The sequence below is a fragment of the Solanum stenotomum genome, chromosome 9, assembly GCF_019186545.1.
Source record: "Solanum stenotomum isolate F172 chromosome 9, ASM1918654v1, whole genome shotgun sequence".
Taxonomy (NCBI): domain Eukaryota; kingdom Viridiplantae; phylum Streptophyta; class Magnoliopsida; order Solanales; family Solanaceae; genus Solanum; species Solanum stenotomum.
Genome location: NC_064290.1, coordinates 4,334,940 through 4,357,025, shown reverse-complemented (window position 1 = coordinate 4,357,025; position 22,086 = coordinate 4,334,940). Strand labels below are relative to the sequence as shown.

Here is a 22,086-nt window from a genome sequence, read left to right as displayed (position 1 = left end):
TTCACGTGAACAAGACAGGTACATAAAAAATATCATTCACATGATTCATAATGATTCTCTATGTTTATTGTTATTCAAAATTTTATACTAAAGTACTTATGTGAATTAAAGTCGAGACAAATATGAGGTAATTATTCACATATAGCATGTAAAAAGAAGTGAAATATGTGATAAAAGTAACTTTTCTTCATTTTCATATTTCGTAGAGTCTCATAAATAAGATATGGATCAGGGGTCGATAGATTATACGTATCATTGCAAAAAGAAAAAATATTTTATTTATGGAGATCAAATTTATATATTGTGATGCACATAAACTTTCGACAATCTAATAACAAGACGATCTTCAAAACCTCTGTAAATATGTTTAATCAAGGTCATAACAATGACTAAAATAACCCCCATATTTAATAGTATAGTTTTGAGGAGGTATAGTAACCTTATTCTCATTGTTTGTTTCAAAATATTTATCACGTTTTGCTTTTTTTTTTTAATTAAATATATACTAAACTTTACCACGTGATAGACTAACTTTTTCTCCCTTTTATGTACTGTCTCTGAATTAGTCCAACTGTCAAAACACTTCGAATCGAATTTAGAATTTTACATATTTATTTATTTAATGTGTCATTTTCTTTTATTAAATTAAATGCAAGATAAGTATAATTTGATTCTTTTTTTCTACATCAAACTGTTCTTTTATTAGTCTCTTTTGGATATTTGATAAAATTAAAAGTGATACAGAAAAGGTTGGTATAATCCCACACAAACATTAAAATTGTCCAAAGTTTTTGGGCAAGAAATAAAAATAAAACCTTCTATTTTTAGCTATTTGGACAAAAGTTGGTTTGAAATTTTCACTTATAACAACTGACTGATCTGGAACAAATTTTAGCATAAGAATTATTCCATTAAGATGAATACTCACCATCAATTTTATTTTTTCCATATGATGTCCCATACTTATTTCAGGGTTCGATCAATTATGATTTATGTTGAATAATTTAATTTAGGAAGTTAAACATTTCTTAAGATCTGTCGGAAATAATCTTTATGTTTCTGAGATAAAGATAAGATCTGCATATATTCTATCCTCTTCAGATACACTTTATGGAACTACACTACATATATCGTATTGTTGTAGTTGTTGTTGTTGAGTTAAGCACTCCCTATCAAAAGTAATTTCATTTGTCAACATTATTTTTAATTATGCTTCTACCGATAGTGTAGTTCTGTAATTTTATTAAAGAAAAAGTAAAATTCGAGTTTGAAGTTCAAATTACAATGATACCCTTATAGACTACATAACTTGAACTAGTATGGTCCGGTTCAATGTAGGATACATTATTAATAAAGTTTTTATATGTTTATTTTTCAAAGATTAATCATCACATTAGTAGATACAATTTGAATAAAATTTGGACACAAGTAAAGAAATAATTGGTTTAGAAAAAGTAATCATTTATGAGTATTACTTTGTCAACACAATTATTGACATTGACAATATTTTGTATAGTAGAAAAAAACGAAGCCTATTAAGGACAAGATCATTGTAGTCATTGTATTTATATTTTACGAGCCCACAGATTCAATAAATATATTAATAATTTTTTCCCTTTTTATTAAGGGGGTCGGGGAAATAATTTCATTGTCAAAAACAAAGGGGAAATCTGTATTTTTTTTTTTCTTTTCTTTTGGTAGGAGAAAAACAATGTCACTTGTCAATCAATGAGAGATACAAAAGAAAATTTCGTTGGTGAATGACGGTGATAGAGTTATGTTCTATTATGTAAGAAAGAGAAAAATATAAGTTTCTAAGGTTTCAGTTGCTCAAACTTGAATGAAATACACACGTTTTGTCATGTCAATGTAGAGTGTACACGAAATATAATTTTGTTAAGAAGAGATGTCGTAGTTAAAGTGTCTATCTGATAGTTGATGATAAATTTAAATGTCTATTTATGTATTGATCTTTTTTTTTTTTTGGAAAAATTACAAAAATCCCACCTTTTAGTTTACTTATTACCATTATCCCCTATAAGTTTTACAAATTTCCAAAATCCCTCATTTTTGCGCATCAGATTAATGTATCAGCGCTTATATTATTGTATCTCGCGCATCAGATTAGTGTATCATGTATAAAATATAATATATCTTACTTATCGATTAATGTATCTGGCACATTAGATTAATGTATCAACGCTTATATTATTGTATCCGTTTGAGGGATTTCTATAATTATAAAATTTTAAGGGATAGATTGTAATTTTACCTTAAAAGTATGTGATTTGTATAATTTGTTTTTCGTCTTACTTTCACTCCTCCGCATCAGTGGGCTTTAAGTACGAGGAAAAGGGCCTGAATTAACCATACTTTGGCATTTTCCAACTTTATAGGCCCAATTTATCAGCCCAATTTTTTATTGTATTGGCCGATTAGCCAATCTCTGCCTTTTCTTAAAATTCAACTTCTTGTCTTCGGGATCTTTACACAAATAATCGGTAGAAATATAGATTATACATTACTTACAAAGAAATCAATATATTTTATACATCTATCAATTATTTTCAATTTAATCAATTTGATGGACAGCTATTTAGGTCAATTCTTCTTTATCCCTTATCATTCATTATCCTATCCCTTTCAAAGTGTCATTCACAAATTTATTTTTCTAGTGAGAGTCAAAGTCAAGTAACCAATTTCGAACGTTTAATTTACTCAAAAAACTGGTACTTATTTTTATTAAATTAATTACAACAAAAACAACAACATATGAATATAATTTTACAAGTAGAGTTTGGGAAGGATAGGATGTACATAAATTTTATTTATCCCTATCTTTGTGAGGTAGAGAGATTGTTTCTGCTTGACCGTCGACTCAATAGAGAAGTTATCAAAGCAGCGTTGCGAAAATATATGACAGCAAAATAGCAAGATATAAGGCAAATGAAGCAACAAACAATACTATACATTGGAGAATAAGAAACAACACGACTTCTGGATAGAGGAGATGAGATATGAATAGCCCCCTGCCTCTCCTACATAAAGTACGACAACAATCCGTCATCTACTAACCTTCTACCATAATCCTCGACTTCTATATCTTTTTATCTAGAGTTACATCCATAGTAAACTGGATTTGTGTCATGTCTTGTGTAATTACNCCCCCCCCCCCCCCCCCCTCCTCCCCACGCCATTTCTCATCTCACCATAAAATTTTGATCATTAATCATATTCTTCCTAGTATACCCACACATCTATTTGATCATTCTAATTTATGTTATATCCTCATCTCCACTAAATTCTCACATCCTTAATTAATTTAAGCAAAGGTCTACAAATGTTTCTACTGAAAAGACAAATCAGAATACAATTAGAGGTCTAGATAATTTTCTTTTTAGTGGAGAGGTAAGTAATCTTTCATTTTCAATTAGAAGTTTCAAAGTCTGAATCTATAATCAATTTTATTAAAGAACACTTCATTCCTCGATTTGAAATTTTCCCATGGGCGGAGCCAGCTTAGGTGAAGGTGGTCCAACACACACCTTTCGTCGAAAATTATGAGGTGTACAGAGGTTAAATATTAGTAACTGTTATGAGCGTGTATTTAATTTTGCACGATCTTAATATAACTAACAAGAAAATTTGCACACCCTTCACAAAGTTGCTAGCTCCGCTGATTAATTTTTCGATACAAATCCAAATTCTATCATACCTTAATAATCATGAATATCAAGTCACGAATGAAAATGATTTTTTAAAGAAAGACTAAGACTTGAACATATCGAATTATCCTATCGCTATTGATGACGGTAATCATTTTAATACAAAAATATAATATAATATAATTATTATTAAAAAGGGGAAGATCAAATCTTTTCTTTGAGAAATAATGAAAAACAATTAATTAGCTAAATAATAATTGTGAGTATTAAGCGGAGAAAGAACCGGTCTTTCTGACTTTTAGCCAACAGATTATTAATTAATTCAACTTAAACATAAAAAATTAGAAAAATAACTTGTTAATTCATCATCATGAAAGCTCTAATGAATCTCTTTTATTTGTGAATTAATTAACTTAGCCACAATATTTTATGCTTTCACTTTGTTGCTAAAATCACATTTTTGTTTTATCTGGTACTTTAATTTTGAGATATTACATTTAAAATTTTGTTGTATAAAGATATTCTTAAAATTAGTTTATTATGGCCTTAGAAGTGGTGGCGAAAAATTCCAACAAGAAGATTTAAAAAGCATTTTTTTTCAATGCCATTTCACAAATTATATATGAAAACATATATTATTTTTATTCTATTTGCGTAATATAATTTTCGTAATGTTGAAGAACTCCATTTATTGGAGCAAAGATTTGGTTTTGATGTTGAAATCAAAATTATTTGATAATTTCCTCAAATAAATCCTCAGAGTCCATACAAAAGAAATCTAAAATTTAGGTTACATATGTAGAAGGCATAAAAATGCATTTTTATTAGATCGTAAATTTATGGTAAAAACTTATTCATCTCGTAATTTATATCAATAACGGATCAAGAAATTTGGTGAAGAATATGCGAAATTAAATATACACTCAATAACTTATATCTAACTTGTAAACACTAAACACCACAGAAGGTAGCTCAGATCTGCCCATGCATGTCTTCACATACAACCGTATCACTTAATAGCCTAACTAATAAAACTATTCATAGTTGAATGACCATCTAAAATATAATTACATATAAACATCGATTTCGGATAATTTTTTCACTAAAATAGTGTAATTTTTTTCGAATGAAGTAGTTGCTACTAGTCTAATACTTAGATCCTACTGAAACTAGTCATCCAATAATTTGGTTGTTAACGAATATTGCAAAAAAAGAAAAGAAGAAGAATCCTTTAATTATGTTGTTTTTAATTGTAAGTTTTTTTTTTCTTCAAATTATTTAATCTTCGACGGTTCATGCCTTCCTCCGTTCATTTTACTTGATCCATGATGACATTACATTTTCTTTGGAAGAAAATATACATTTTATTAAATTAATCTTATTTGATTATACTTTAAAGATTTACATAGTCTTTTTTGAAGTATACATCTCTACAAATTTGTTTGTTATATTTTTGCCTTATTATTCTTCTTCAGTATTTGTCTGTTCCAAATCTGTAATAATAAATAAATAAGCGCATGTTGTGAACAGTTGACTTTAAGATATAATATGAATAATAAAATTTGTTATCTTAGCTAAGCTGTTGATTAGATCTGCGCAAATATCGGAAAAATATGTTAAGCTTGCAATTAAAAAAAGACTTAGTACTCCTCTCGTTTCATATTTTGATATCCATTTTTTTCTTTTACACGTCCCAAAATCATAAATAAGAAGGATAATTTTACTAATTTATCTTTAAAAAACTTTTGTTGAAATTTTACAAATTTGTTTAGACTTTCCCAAAAAAAGTTAAAAGAGTAAAATATATATAAAAAATAATTCTATTTTGATTTTGTAAATTAACATGTAATTTATGATTTAATAAATTTTAATAAAGTAGATATATAACACTTATATAAACGATGATAGTAGTGAATTAAGGTCGCTATTAATAACAATTAGTCGATGTTTGTAACTTATTTGCAAAAAACTGTCAATTCCAACACGTAGACGATGACACACATAAAAGACACGGTTTGAAGCATGGTTTGTTTAGTTTTTTGTTGTTTATTAATGGAGAGAATACTCTCACTATTAGAGGCCAAGCCAGGATTATAGTGTAGGGGTTGTAGAATTCGACCCACAACTCTAGTATGAAAAAGGATTTTCACGATTCTTACTTTATCATTAAGCTGTTAATCAAATTTTTTTAGGGGTTTGCGAATATATGAGTGTGTATATATATATATATAATATAAATTTAAATATTATAATATAAAAATATAAATTTATGCCAAGCATATTTTTCCTGATTTCAAAGATATTTTCTGTCAATTTTTTATTACTCAAAACACTCAAGTATAAAAAAAAAATTAAAAAAATTAAGTGATAAAAATTAAGACCATCTAAAAATCGTTTCATACCTTCGTGTGAATGATCCATCTTTAGTCTAATTTTTTTTTAAAAAAAAACAAAAAAATCTTGTACTCTAAGTAACATGTCATCAGAATTGACGTCTATTATGTTAATAATAATAAAATTAATCGAAGGACAAAACTTAATGTGAAGTTGTGAACCATAACTTCATGATTTTTATAACTTGCCTTAATAAAATAGTATATATGGAATGTTTCTTTTCTCTAGGTTGTGCAGTATTTGATTTGGATGATTTTTTAAAATAAATAAATAAAATGTTTAGTGTTTGGTTTGAGATTTTAAAAGATGAATATAAAAAAATGAATTATTAAAAATATGCATATAATATATTTGATTCTTAGCGTATAGTAACTACCTACATTATATTTTAATTATATATTAGGTGTGCAAGCTTATACTTTTTGGATTATTGCATTATATTTTTTTAAGAGATTTATGAGTAGTGTATTTGACTATCTCATTATAAAATATGTATTACTATCTAATCTTATCAGTAGTGTCCATTATTTCAATTATATAAACCTCAAAAAATAATTAATATATTTGATATTGCTATTTTTTTAATCGCAGTTACTATTTTTTCATCATTCAAATATAACGATTATATTGAATTCATATTATCTTATATGATACAACGGAATAATTAAAAAATCGAATTAAACCTAATGTATTTTAGTTTAAATGATTGGATGACGTTTTTTCAAAATCAAAAACTGAAGAAATTGAAACTAAATAATGCAAAATCAAACCGAAAAATTGAATATATACCTCTACTTTTCTCTCTAGAACAAATCTTGATTAGCTGGAATATGCCTGATTGGTTAGGCTGTCTTTAATTAATTTAATTTAAGCCACTAATTAATGATCAAACCAAAAAACTTAATTATCTTTTATAACAACCTTTTATACTAATAAAGATGTTTCAAAACCTAGAACAAAAAGATACCAAGAAGAAGTAATGAGTAGATCTTAATTATGAGTAGTTCATACCTTTTTTTCCATTTGGCATTCGATATAATTATTGGAGTCTGATTAATTTAAATTTACATCATCTTATTTGGAGTAACGCTTTTTATCAAGAATCTTTTTTTCATATTTAAAATTCAAAATCGAGACTTCTGACTAAGAGAAAAACAATCTCATCCACTGATAATAAATCATACCTTATTGGAATATAAGCAAGAAATAATAATACATTTGAATATTCAATTTTTAAGTATTGTTCCCTTCTATCAAACGAACTGCTCAATGACAACTTAAATTATCTTTTGCTGCAATTATAACAAAAGAAAAATCAAATGAAATTATGTGTCCAACAAACAGTGTCGTCATATAAAATTAAAGGATACAATTGGGAGAAATTGGCAAATAAATATATTTTCGACCGCTAATTAAACTTTAGCCACAATTTAAACTATTCAACGTTAAGTCACTTTCTAATGTGGGGTTTTATTTTATTTTTGAAGAAAATCGCTTTTACTTGAAACATAAAAAAAAAACCTCTAGTGTAGTATATGATGAAATTCGAAGCTTAAATAAGTGAAACTCCATGATACTGTGTTAGACTAGAGTTTGAAATTCTTCTATACGTGAAACTCAGAATTTTTAAAGATGAAACTCGATCTACAAAATAAAATCTCTAATGTTGTAATTTTTATAATAAAACTTGTTCGAAGTCCATAACATAATCATTGATCTTGAATTCAAAAGTGTAAGGTGAAAATAATTATTTCACTTATAATACTTATTATTAAAATTAATTATATAGTTTACCATTATTTTCACTCATATTACCTATTTTAAAATTTTATAATTATTTTACTAATGATAGCTAGCTATTTTAAACTTTAGCATATTGTGTTGGAGCTCCACTTGTTAGGATTTTGAAATCAAGCATAATGTATTGGAGTTATTCTGTATTTAACTAGGTGAAGGATATTTTGATCAAATGTTATTTCACATTAATAGGTGGCTACTTAATTACTTTCTATTTACTGTTAAAATGGTGGCTAAATTTTGATTGTTGACTCAAAATATTGTGATCCCATATATTTTTTTTTCAAAATGTAAAAGTAAAGGGAATAAAAAATAATGATAATTTATTTTTTGTTACTCAACTATTAGAATCGATTATACCTACTAAACGTATATGTCTAATCAAGAACTTCCCAAAAATGATTCATCTGCCCACGGAATAATTTCATGTTTTTTCCATGTTTCTTATTAAATTTATGTTAAAGTGGACTAGTTTAAGATCGTGTTCAAATATTTAATCATTTGAAATCAGATTGATTTGAAGTTGAAGTTTTATTATTTACGTTCTTCGGATTTTTCAAATTGTATTTTTCCTTATAAATATGATTTTTTTAAAACTATAGTTTGCTTATTCGGTGAACTGGTGAAATTGTTTATAAATTGGGAAATTTTTACTAGTTTTCACAAATTTCTAGGTTTTCATGTTTATATGAAAAAATACTACTTAAAAAAATTTCAAATTGCATGTCTAAACAGAACTTTAACATCAAATTGTGATTCCATATTGCATACCCATATGGACCCTTACATCTAAAAATAAATAAATAAATAAATAAATAATTAAAATCGTGATTTGAAATCTCAAATCCTGCTTTTTTAAGAACCTGGCAAACATGATCTCAAATCACATGTTCAAACGTTGATTTCAAATTATGATCCCAAATGCCATATCCAATTGTGTATTATGTTTTTGATATTTTTTTGTTTGTATTCAGTACTTATATATGATTCTGACTAAATTCGAATTCACACTCTAAAGTGCTAATTTTTGTAGGCGACACTCGCAACATAATTTTTTAAATTTAATTTTCAAAATTTAAATCTAAAACCTCTAATTAAGAATGAATTAGTTCTAACCATCCCACCACAACTTATGTCGATAGTTTTTAACATTTCATGATTTTCCACCTACCAAATTTATGTATGTGAAGAAAGGAACAAGTTGAATATAATGTTACCCTAATTAGTGTGCTCAAAAAATAAGAAGAAGAGGAAATTGGACTAATCAATGAATATATAGTCATAATTACCCACAAACTTTTTTGGAGGTACATTAGCCGTATGTTTTGGGGTAGAAATTAATATATAGTTGTTAATATTTCATAGTCATATAAGTACAAAAAGATAGAAAATATTCCTAACTTTAATTATCCTCTCATCTTAAAAAAAAAAAAAAAAAAAACAAATGGTCCATGCACAAACCAATAGCATAGCCAAGTCCATTTTGCTGATGACATCTGTTTTACAATTCAAATTTTGATCACTAAGACAATAAATATATCAAGACTTTTACTTTAACATATTAAGTTAACGTATAACAACATCTATCTATTTATAACCAAAAAAATAAATATTCTTATATTCGGAAGATTGAGAAATTATTTTTGAAAAATTCTGAAAGCATATCTAGAGTGTTATCCATAAATTTACGTAAATATAATATTTTTTTCAAATCTTGTATCAGTATTAAATTTTTTACTAATTTCTATAATTGTTCGACAGTCGATCAATTATTATTATATATCAACTCAATGTCTATACAATTCATAAAGTTTAATATTTTGAATCCACTTAATTATGCCTTTTATTTTACACAACAACAATAGTATATACAGTGTAATCCCATAAGTGAAGTTTGGAGAGGTAAAGTGTACGTTGACCCTATCTTTAACGTAGAGATTGAAGCTATTTCCAATAGACAATCGATCCAAAGACAAGTATATCAAGTCAGAACAAAAAAAAAAAAACATAAGTGAAGAAGTTACAACAAAAAACTAAAGACAACATGACAAAACCTTTTGAAAACAAAATGAACCATAACTAGAACATAATAATACTATAACCAAAGTATAAGAAGCAACAAATAATAATAAAAATAAAAAAACAAGCGACTATAGGAATAATATGCACTACGATAACTAATTTTAAAAAATAAGTAAGACAGTATACTCAACTACCTATTAACCTGCTACCAAAATCAATATCCTTCTATCTAAGTAAGTACAAAAGACATTTTATTTTATATTATACATTTAGTTGTAGTAAAGTAATGACAAGACAAAATATCAATAACCAAGTTGGATATAAATAAATAAACAAATCTGGACGGAGGCTCAACTATATTAAAGACAAAGGGTCCCTTAGCAAATATAAAATAAATAAATAAATCTAACATATGAACATGTCACCTTATGTCACATTATCATGTTTAATTGCTTGCACGTCCTTAATAAATTATATTTTTGCCAATCTGTCATTATATGACTCTTTCATATATTTTATAATATAAAGTATTAAAACCCAAAATAACTTCATAAATTCCACTACCTTTCCCCACTTCATACCAACTCTTTCTTAGCAAACTTTTTTATTTTCTCTCTTTTTCTCTTCTAATTTCTAAATGATAAAAATTTAGTTAAATTAAGCTCAAAAAATTTTCTTTTTTCTAAGTTATATAAGTTATTTTTGTTTGTTTTTTTTGGTCATGGAAGATAGTCTATACAAAAATCCATTTTTTCATAAACAAGAAGATTCCACCGGAACTCCACCGGATAATGCTGCTGATTCTTGTTTTTCCGGTGATGAAGCGGCGGAAGTTAGCATGCCATCACCAAGAAAAAGGTTTGTTCATTATTATGTCTCGATACCAGTTTGTACACACCTCGACTAATTTTCTCTACTTGAATTGTGGGGTTTTTGATTTTTTTTTTAAAGAAATTTGATCAAAAAACCACTTATTGGATTTCGCTGGATATGTTATTGTTATTGAATTTGGTCAAAAATTAAATTTTGGGTATTTTTTTCTTAATTTTTTAAAAAATTTTGTAGTAGGAGAGGAGCAAAAAAGAAAGTAATTTCAGTGCCAATAATTGAAGGTGATGGATCAAGAAGTAAAGGAGAAGTTTATCCACCACAAGATTCTTGGTCTTGGAGAAAATATGGACAAAAACCAATTAAAGGATCACCTTATCCCAGGTAATTATAATTAAATTAAATTAATCTTCACTTATTGTTAAATTTTTCATAAAAATGTAATTCATAATTAGTGTAATAATTTTAAAATAATTAAAAGAGTTTTTTTGGTAATAATAATTGGATTTTCTTTGTAGTTGCCGCCGGGGGTAGTTGGTAAAGGTTTTTATACTTATCCGATAGGTTTAATGACTAAATTATTATAGACCAAAAACATTGCATTAATTAGTTAGTAATTAATTAATGTAGTAGTTTGAATTTTGTGTTTGCTAGTTACTACTACTTCTCACTCGCTTACTTAAACCTTGTTAATCACGCTCCATTTATGGTGATTAGTAAGTATTTGCTCCGTCTCAATTTATTAGTCATGATTTTTTTTTTAAATAGTTATTTGAATTATTTATTGTTTTAGAAGTTGAAGATAAAATTTATCTTATTTTTATCTCATACTTACTGTTTTCAAAGACTACAAATATTTAAAATTATGAGTGATGTTATGACAATTTAAATATTATAAAAGGTAAAGAAATATTCACGATAGATAATTTGAGACGGCGGGAAGAATTGGCCACTTTGGTAATGAAAGCCGCTAGGCATAGAGTTTTTTTTTTTTTACTTGAATTATATTAATTGAATCAATTTTCTTATCAAAAGTATTTATGAACATTTATGCCAAGTTTCTATCAATTATTACCACTAGAAAAAAATGTCGCAAATTAAATTGCTGCTTCTAGCTAGTAGCTTGTAGGGATAAACTTACCAAAAGTCAAATTTACTTATTTTTAGAAAAATTAGGTTATTTAACCAAATTATTAGGGGGGAAAAGGTGTTTTTGAGTAATAGCACAAAATATTTTTTTATGAAGCATTTTTGGAGCCTTAAATAACACAATATTGTTTTAATATTAATAAAAGTATTTTTTTTAGTAGTATTTTTCCAAAAAATAATATACCTCTCCTAATAAGCAGATTTCAGAAGTTTGGACAAACAAACTATTATCATACTTGGTAAACTTAAAAGTGTTGAAGTTACAACTAAATTACACATTTAGCACATTACCCATTTTAAGAGCTAGCACAACAACCAATCAGGGTCGTGGTGAAGTGATAAGTATTTCTCCATTCTTAACCAAAAATCTTGAGTTAGAATCCTCCTTTATATAGGATCGTCTTTGTTAGGAAACACTTTAACTCTAATAAGAAACTAACTTTCCGATACAAATTTAAATTTACTCGAAATCTAACACAAATATTGAAAGTGGTGGAAAACAAAAAAGAAAAAAACTAGCACAAGGATAATGTATGGTACTTGCTTCTTCTTCTAGAAATGAAGCATTTATACCATTAAATAAGGGTTTAATTCTGCAAATAACATTAATATAGTTGTCTCTTATAGTAGACTCTTTCAACACATTGTTCCTTAATTTAATAACCATTTGCTCTTATTGATTTTCATAGTATGGCCACATTTACACATTTACACCACTAGATAAGATTTTGTGCATAGTGGCCTTTTAAGATTCTCATTTTTTTAATAGCCACTTTGAATGAACTTCTACACCTTGATCTAACCTCGATTTCTACAATGTCCAATTGGTAATATAGCCACTTTCTTCTCCATGAATATGGATTCCATGATTGATGGTGATTGGTGAATGCAAAAACACTCTTTGTTTTTAAACTTAGACTTTACTTATTTATATTTATTTATAAATGTAGTTAAAAATATGTTTATAATTATACATTTTTTCAAGAAATAACAATAAATATTATGGGTAGGGAAAGAGGAAATAGGCAAAGAGATTACAAAATAAAGAATCACATAATCATATTGAAAACACCTTTAAACATGGCGTGAATTATTATTTTCATTCATGAACTATTGATAGTTTTAAAAATACTCATTTACTTGATTAGTTAAACATAAAATACACTCTCAATCTTTCAACATGAGTGAATACACTCCTAAATGCTAGTCTAGTTTAGGGATGTTTTCAACACTTCTTTCGGCTTTTTATTATAAGTCTCATGCTCCTCTAAGAGTTTGTGACCACTAGTTCTAACATGTTGCAAATCGAGGTATATCTAAGTTTAGTTAATCAAGTAGAAAAATGATTTTTAAGGCGATCAATAGTTCAGATATGAAACTAATAATTTACGTCAAATCCAAGATTGTCTTCAATACTTATATTTAAAAGAAATCAAACCCTCGTTAACAAGGCTATAATCAATCAACAAACCGAGTTACTAAGATTCCGTTAAAATATTATTATAAAGTTTTGGTGGGCTATGAGTTAGTACAAGTATTTACTTTTTAAAATTTTAACATGTGTTTCATGTGTAGGGGATATTATCGATGCAGTAGCTCCAAAGGCTGTCCCGCCAGAAAACAAGTCGAGCGTAGCCGCCTGGACCCCACCATGCTTCTCATTACCTATTGCTCCGAACACAACCACCAAATCCCGGACGCCGCCGCCGCCAAACACCACCACAACAACCACCCTACTACCACCACCAGTTCACCCACTACCTCCACCGGCACCGCCGGAGACAACAATGCAACGGCGGCTGTAGCCACGGACTCTACCGTACTAGACAAATCATCTCCGGAAGAACCAGATCTATTTGCTTATCAACACGATAATGGATTTTCAGAGCTCGCCGGTGAGTTAGGTTGGTTTTCCGATATGGGAACAACTACTACATTGATGGAGAGCACGTCGTCGTCAATGGTGGGATCCACGTGGAACGATAGTGACGTGGCGTTAATGTTGCCGATTCGGGAGGAGGATCAGTCGTTGTTCGGTGATCTCGGTGAATTGCCGGAATGTTCAGTCGTTTTCCGGCGGTACAGTGTGGAAACTCCCTGCTGCGGCGGTACAGGATAACAAATCATTTGTCAATTTTTCACTGAAATTGCCAAACGCATTTTTATTTTATTTTTTAATTACCTTCCTGACTTACGTTTTTTTTTTTTTTTTGGGTTCCACGTTCTTCGTGACCTTTTATTTTATTTTTATGTAAAGATCTGGTAGATTAAAAAAACAAAAAAAGAGAAAGAAAATATACTTTGACTTGTTTTTTACTTCAAGCATTGAGCTCCTTTTGGTAAAGTTAATAAAATCGTAGTCGAAATTTGAAGATTATGAATTTAAATTTTTTATTATTTTAGTCAAAATTATCGAATTTGAAGATTATGAATTTAATTTTTTAAATTATTTTAGTCAAAATTATCGAATCGTGATAAAAAAGCTAACACCACTTCCTATTCACATTTTGGAGCCCTACTACTTATTGCTTTACAAATGTGAAAAGATATTTGGGTCTAGAATGGCAGTTGGTGCCTGGCGGCTTTACAAGAAATGATTGTCCACTACTATTTTTTTTTTGTTCCCTTCTCTGACTGGACTTATTGGACTATTTTCATATTTTTCTCTTTGATAAAAACAAATATTTAAAAAGAAAAAACAACTCTATTCAACATATGGCAAACATGTGTAAATTTAGGGATGGCAATCGGCGGGGCGGATGCGGGGCAGGGTGGGTTTAAGGCTATGCGGGGAGGGTTTGAGATTGTGCAAGGTGGGTTGAAGTGAATTTTTTTAAAAATTAATGTGGGGCGGGACAGGTTGCGAGTATATGTGATTTCACGTGGGTTCAAATTTAATTTTAATTTCTTACATGTTATAAGAGTGATAAAACATTATTTATTAAAATAATTTCTTTAAAACTACTAAAATATTCAAGATAGTAAATGAAAATAGTTCAATAAAAAATAATACAATTTCTTGCATGTTTCCAATTGACCTCTAAAAAATAAAAGTTTAAGTCACTATCCTATTAAATTAATACAACTTAATGAAAAACTGAATTTCTTTTTATGAATTTTATTTTTACTATCAAACTTAACTAGAAAAAGAAAATATTAAAAAAGTTATGCGGGGCGGGTTGAAAATGAAAAAAGTTATTATGCGGGGGGGGATTAAAAATTATGTGGGTTCAGCTCAACCCGCCCCACCCAGTGGCGGAGCCACCATATCTTTAGGGAATTGAACCCCCTTTGACGGAAAATTATATTATTTTTACATGGTTAAAATAATTTTTTAGGTATATATAGTAGATGTCGAACCACCTTCGGTTACTTCATGTGTCTATTTTTGAACCCCCTTATTGAAAATTATGGCTCCGCCACTGGCCCCACCCCCGCCCCGCACCATTGCCATCCCTATGTGTAATACATAACCACTTATTAAACTTTAATCCCGAATAACATGTCGTGGCTACAATCTCTATCACAACTTTTTATCCTTCGGGTGAATACTCTGTGGTCCAATTGGACACTTCAATTCTTAATAAAGTGTTTCAAATATATCTTTTCGATTCAAATTTTGAAAAAACAGTTTTTGCTTGTTTTTATTAGTTTATTAAATAGTTGAGTTAATCATATAAAATGTCATTATTTTTTTATTGGAAATACACATCAACTTCAAGTAGAAAATGTTTGAGGTTTTACGACTTATTGAGACAAATGAGTATAGCTAAATGAAATGCCGTATATTAACTTAACTACCTAATAGACGAATGAAAACAGATGAAAAAAAATCAAAATTTGAACGAAAAGCGTAATTGAAATATTTTATTAAAAATTGAGGTGTCCAATTGAAAATTCCCCCATCTTTCTTTCTTTTTTTATCTTCTTCATGTATGTGCTACAGAATATTTAAAATTCATTGTTCATTTGTGGTTATTCTGAATTATTTTGGTTAATCATAATATTATTTGGATAAACTTGGTTACACCTCAATTATTTCACCAATTTATACGCACCTCAATTATTCCACCAAACATAAGCTACCTTCCACTAACACAACTACTGAATAACTTTATCGACCAAAGCTGTGACATACTGACATGTTTTATTTTAATTTCTCAAACTACACAAAATATGTTGCACCTGCAGATTATCAAATTTTGATCTTGCACATATCATGAACAACAAACATTGCTACTCAGGAAATACACTTTCAAAGGGGAAAAATAATTAAGACGTAAATTCGACACAAAAGAAGATATCGGTAACAGGTTATTGCAAAGATCTCGATAGTTTCTCCAGTTTTTCAAGCCATCAACCAGAACACATAAAACTAAAACCTTGTTTAGACATTCTGCAATTAGAAACTAGCAGTACCTGCTCCTCCTTCGGAATTTTTCATGAGAACGCTACTTCGCGTATTCTCATGGCTATAGCATAAATCTTATATCCCAAAGAGAGAAAACAGGAGAGGAAATCATTGATTTAATGACAATTTACAACTGATATATAAAGCTTGAGCTATTGTCTTACGTAGTTTCCTCGAGCCCTAGCTCGAACAGCACCCAAACTTTTTCCAAGCAGACCCTTCATCTTTGATGTTAATTGTCTGTCCTTTAGGTGGTGCAGATGAAGTAGCACCTTCATCGCCTGCCTCGACTGCTTTCTTACTGACGATCCGGTATATCTGCGTGAGAGCTTCAGTAAACGCATTTTCAACGTTGGTTGCTTCTAATGCAGAAGTTTCCATGAAGTATAGGGCTTCCCTCTCTGCCAAAGATTTAGCCTCATCAGTTGAAACAGCCACGAGATGTCGGAGATCTGATTTGTTGCCTAGGAGCATGACTACAATGTTAGGGTCAGTATGGTCTCTCAATTCCTTCAACCACCTGTTGACGTTTTCAAAGGTAACATGTCGAGTAACATCATATACGAGCAAAGCACCAACAGCTCCCCGATAATAAGCACTCGTAATGGCACGATACCTGGTATGAAGAAGAAAAAACTGAAGCAGTGGTACAACAACATAAAGGAACAAGGATGCAGCCCACTACATTCCCTTCATATATAATAGTAGCAATAAGTTGCAGACAAGCAACTACATCATTCACCATCAGCACAGATCGTTAATAATGTGGGGAGGGACGCGAAACCAAGAGGGAAGGAAAACTAGTAACAGCAAAATCTGTATATGCAATTGAGCTTTGAATATGATGAATATAAAATTTACTGATCATTAAAACTAATGAACACTGTAGTTTACCAGTAACATGTGACCCATTTTATTCACAAAGTTAAACTTTATATCAATGATGCAATCAAATCTTTTTTCATTGGTTTTCCACCCAGTGTCTGGTACTCGCATTGGAGCCCAACTAATTTAGAGTCGCGCATTGCAGGGCCCATTTTTAGGAGCGGCGCTCCCACCATGACCTTTTCAATTCAGATCTTAAGACACGTCAATCAAAAGATCACAAAACACGTATAGTAGTACCAAGATGCAACTTAAATGGGTTCAAAAGACTAACCTAAGTACTTCATTTAATTAGTATTTCTAACTATTTTTCCTAAACAGAGAAATAAATCCACAACTTCCGGAATATGAGATGACCTAACATGATCTGCACAAAAACTAAAAAAAAAAACAAAAGCCGAAGAAACCATAAGACAGAAAAAGAAAAAGCTCAGAAGGATGAGGTGTACTCCATCTTTATGCTGCTGCTATCTTTAAGGGCTAAGTAGGGAAGTCTGGTAAATATATCAGACTTAAAAAAATACTGTATGCCGAATAGTTAGAAAATAATTATTTTCTTTCCTCACAAGAGATGAAATTGCTCAGAGATTACCTCTCACGTGGCAATGTTATTCATCTCAGAAAAAGGGTTTTGCATGCAAATATCAATAGAGTACAGAACAAATTGATGGCATTGTAATAAGAAGGGAGTAGGATTAATATTTTGTCCAGAGTGGATCACGTCCTTGACATTGAGAAGTGTACAAGATGTTAATTACATACAGGCACTAAAAGGCCATGAACCTGCAGCTGAACAGTGCCAACAAAAGCACTGCCAGAACTAACACGCATACCTGAGCATATTCTAAAGAAATGAATAGGATAGAGGCCGCTTACAAACTTAAGCATCATATCAGAAAGCCATGCAAGGGCATTCAAGCAGGGATAACTGTATTTTATCTTCCTCTTAATTCAGTCCTCACGTTTTATCATCCTGCTATACATGCTTCGATCACCCCATCATTAAAACTGCACTGTGTTTGCACCCAAAAATATTATCTATTGTAAGAAACAAGAACATAGAACGTTTCAAGGACAACAATGATGTGATACCATTGCTAATGGCATGCAAACCACAGTTATGATTCATAAGCCTAGTAGCCAATAATGTAAACCACATCCTCAGGTTTTTTGGTTCCCTAAATTTCTCCCTAAGCTGAAAACTTTTTGGTTTGCCAAATTTCTTTTCTTTCATCACATTCACTACCTTTTGGAGAAATGACTTCATGTGAGATTCTTTTTTGCCCATATCAAATATCTGCTATACTCCTTTTCTTTAAATAACATAATATGATAGAAGTTAAAAACACCCAGGGTACTGTCAATAAAGTTGTTTTCATGGGATTTCTGGGATCAAATCCTAGCAAAGACAAAGAATGTTAGGTGACTTCTTCCCATTAGTCTAAGCTTTGGTAGACAGTTACCAGCTAACTATACTGGTGGATTTAGCACGTAACAGGTGGCTCAAAATGGCCTGAAAATCACCATTATCAAAAAAAATCCTATAGAAGTTCGAAGTTTACCTTAAGTTGTATCTCAATTCTTTTTGCCAGTACTTTAAGTTGTATCTCAATTCTTTTTGCCAGTACTTTAAGTTGTATCACTTACAATTATGACTTTCAATTATTTATTTGTATTCTGACCGTAATGGAATTGGTTTAGTTTATAGCTAATTCAAAGATTTATTATTGCCTATGATGTGCATAAGTATCTTGTATGTGTTCATATAGACTTCTCACTAATTTTGACGGTATCTGAAGAATCTACACGAACTAACCATACCCATGTCACAACCATTCAAACATGTATATTGATGATAATGATTAATGAAGAATCCATATAAAACATATATATTTCAAAATGACAGTTTAGTTTGAAATATGCACTTTGAATATTTGCACACACTTCTTCTACTCCTTTTTTAAGGTTTACTTCTACTCCTTTTTGTTAACATATTTTGCATGTCTTATAATCATTAGTAATCTACTCGAGGAAAACAAAAAGGAGAAATTCATACTATCCAGTAGAATAACAATATCAAGTGTAGTGCAGACAGTCGCGTTTCCATATATAAGACTACAAAGTATGTTCTTTAAGTATAGCATCTACTACAAAACCAAAAATCAATGACATAAAAGAAAAACTAATCGAAATCATATGCTATAAATGTAGAAAATACAATTATTCATATTTTTTACAAGTATCTGCAAGAATTACAACCAAACAAAAAAACTATCTTATTCCGCAAAGAGTAATGGTGTCATCTAGCAATGGAGAATATTTTACATTGCTCAGTTCAGTAAAGCTATTTCATATTCAGAGGAAGCATTTGCTAGCAAAAAACAATCCATTCTAGTCTACACATCACCCATGCCTGTAAAAGATTCAATTCCTTTTTCACGTATAATGCCAGGTTCTCTTCGTTGATATCTTAAATTGGTAAAAGAAAAGCTAAGAAATCACAGTAAAAAGTCTAACATCAAAGGTGTGGTGAAATGGATGGGATGCCCGGCCTTTAACTAGAGGTCATAGGTTCGACCCTCGGGAGGGGAACCCCTAGGTAGGGAGTGCTTCCCCATTTAATGGTCCTATGCAACACGAATCTAAACTAGTCGGGCTATGAGTATCAGACATTAGATGGTTAAACCCAAAAGAAAAAAAGCTAGAAACCAGTCAAACAATAAAATGGCCAAGGATTTCAAAAATTATGAGGAAATATTGAGTTACTTTGGTCATTTATTTTTCACATTAGAAAAAAAAATACTCTGCCAATATCCAATACTAGTATGGGAACTGCATAAGTCCAAAATAATCTTATACCAACAAATTTGGAAACCAAATTTCTAAAACTAGCATTCAGATTGTCACCACAAAAGCATCTAAACAACTAGGAGTACACATAGCCTACACAAATATTGAATTGTGTGATCATCTCATCTAAAGGTCCATCAGGACAACACACTTTTATCTATTTCATTATGTCTTCAACAAACTCTCACGATCAAATCTAATTCTTTCTTATGAACCAAGCACGAACAAATTCTTCTTTTATAATTAGTTGCAGTATGCCATCCATGTTCCTAAAATTTCAATTAGGAATACAGATACTAGACCCCATAGACAAGAAATCCCATCCAAGCAACAATACCACATATATACACTCTTAGACAATACCAATAAACACAACAACATTCAAGAACCCTGGCACAAGCAATTCTCACTTGCCTAAATCCAAAAAACATAAAAAACAATCACTTAATACCACTCCTATATGCTGTTACTTGGACCTCAGTCCTTCAGAAACTGCCTCTCTGCCTTCACAAGGTAGGTAGGGGTAAGGCTGTGTACACAATACCCTCCCTAGAAGCAATTCTCACTTGCCTACATCCCAAACACCTAAAAAACCACCACATAATACTACTCTTATATGCAGTTATAGTTGGACCTCGGTCCTACCTCCACAAGGTAGGGGACTAGGGGTAAAGCTGCCTACACACTACCCTCCCCAGACCCCACTTGTAGGACTACACTCAGTATGTTGTTATTACTATTAACACTACTCTTCAACCCCACACAACTTCAAAATAAACAGATGCAAACTCAATCACTAGTAAAGACTGTTACACCAAGATTATGCAACCAATCAACAAAAAACACTAAAACTCAAGCCATAAACCAAAAACAAGAAAACCCCAGATACAGAAACACAAAAACTAACACATATATATATATATATATACACACAAAGTATATCACCAAAACAAAACAAAAAAANTCAACAAAAAACACTAAAACTCAAGCCATAAACCAAAAACAAGAAAACCCCAGATACAGAAACACAAAAACTAAATATATATATATATATATATATATCTAAACTATATTACCAAAACAAAACAAAAAAAAGTTAAAAAGATTCAACCTTTACCTTTCTTGACCAGCAGTATCCCAAATCTGAGCTTTAATAACTTTACCATCAATATTAAGACTTTTGGTTGCAAATTCAACCCCAATAGTTGATTTAGACTCCAAATTGAATTCATTTTTGGTGAACCTGGAAAGCAGATTTGATTTACCCACACCTGAATCACCTATCAACACAAGCTTGAAAAGGTAATCATACTCATCATCACCTCTATAACCTGCCATCTTCTTGCTCTGCAATTTTACTTCTTGATTGACCAAAAAGTAAAAATACACAGAAAAGATTCAATTTTGAAGAAGTTATGAAGAAGAGAAAAAAAATTCTTGAAGGCGGAGAAATGGGGTGAGGACTCTTGTCTATATTCTAGGAACAGCTCGAAATAGCAAATTCATAAAAGGAAATGACGAAACTACCCTTTTAGGTTCTATGATTTAATTTTATATTTTAAAATTTAAGTTTGTGGCGGCTCGCCCAGTGTATGAGGAAATAAAAGTAATTTCATTTCAAAAGCTTGAATGAAAATCGTTAATTGAGAATGAAAGAATATTTTATCAATTCACATTAATTTTGTTAATTTATAATTCTTTTTCTATGATATTTTTGGAGAAAAAAATATTTCGTAGAGATTACTTCAATTTTTCGCTCAAACAAAAAAGGAATTGAAGTATGGGGAAAGTTTGTTTTTTCTTTTGGGTCCAAAACTTTTGGAAAGTTAATTAAAGTGACAAATATGAATGGTCAATAGATACTCCACAATTATTGATAATAATATTATTACCTTAAAAAATAAGTATTCCATATAAGAATATTATCTATCATATAAATTTATTATATTTAAGTAATTTAATAAAATTAAATATATAATAAATTGACCTTGGCTTTGCTTCAATGTTTAATGTAAATATTGTATCTAAATTAATGAAAATTTGAGTTTTTTTAAGTTGAGTCATAAACTTCAAAAGGTAAAGGGT

The 22,086-nt window shown here is 29.9% G+C and overlaps 2 protein-coding genes across 3 annotated transcripts; one reads left to right on the top strand and one right to left on the bottom strand.

The window, feature by feature from the left end:
- Positions 1-10,440: 10,440 nt before the first annotated feature.
- Positions 10,441-14,232, top strand: LOC125875731 (probable WRKY transcription factor 65). Of its 2 annotated transcripts, none has more exons than XM_049556756.1 (3): positions 10,441-10,736; positions 10,947-11,090; positions 13,431-14,232. In XM_049556756.1, the coding sequence occupies exons 1-3, from the start codon at positions 10,600-10,602 to the stop codon at positions 13,972-13,974; spliced, it is 825 nt and encodes a 274-aa protein (XP_049412713.1). In that variant the 5' UTR covers positions 10,441-10,599; the 3' UTR covers positions 13,975-14,232. The 2 variants fall into 2 exon arrangements, with proteins under 2 accessions (XP_049412713.1, XP_049412712.1); XM_049556755.1 differs by having other exon boundaries at positions 10,944-11,090.
- Positions 14,233-16,156: 1,924 nt separating this feature from the next.
- Positions 16,157-21,462, bottom strand: LOC125875735 (ras-related protein YPT3). The gene is made up of 2 exons (XM_049556761.1): positions 21,119-21,462; positions 16,157-16,882 (listed from the first exon to the last, which is right to left on the bottom strand). The coding sequence occupies exons 1-2, from the start codon at positions 21,337-21,339 to the stop codon at positions 16,447-16,449; spliced, it is 657 nt and encodes a 218-aa protein (XP_049412718.1). The 5' UTR covers positions 21,340-21,462; the 3' UTR covers positions 16,157-16,446.
- Between the last annotated feature and the right edge of the window lie 624 nt (positions 21,463-22,086).

Excerpts from the sequence above, each read along its gene's own strand:
- LOC125875735 (XM_049556761.1), bottom strand. The coding sequence starts at position 21,339 with ATGGCAGGTTATAGAGGTGATGATGAGTATGATTACCTTTTCAAGCTT. Across the intron at positions 16,883-21,118 it reads GATACTGCTGGTCAAGAAAG|GTATCGTGCCATTACGAGTG; the intron begins GTAAAGGTTGAA and ends TCTTCATACCAG.
- LOC125875731 (XM_049556755.1), top strand. The coding sequence starts at position 10,600 with ATGGAAGATAGTCTATACAAAAATCCATTTTTTCATAAACAAGAAGAT. Across the intron at positions 10,737-10,943 it reads ATGCCATCACCAAGAAAAAG|TAGGAGAGGAGCAAAAAAGA; the intron begins GTTTGTTCATTA and ends AAAATTTTGTAG. Across the intron at positions 11,091-13,430 it reads AAAGGATCACCTTATCCCAG|GGGATATTATCGATGCAGTA; the intron begins GTAATTATAATT and ends TTTCATGTGTAG.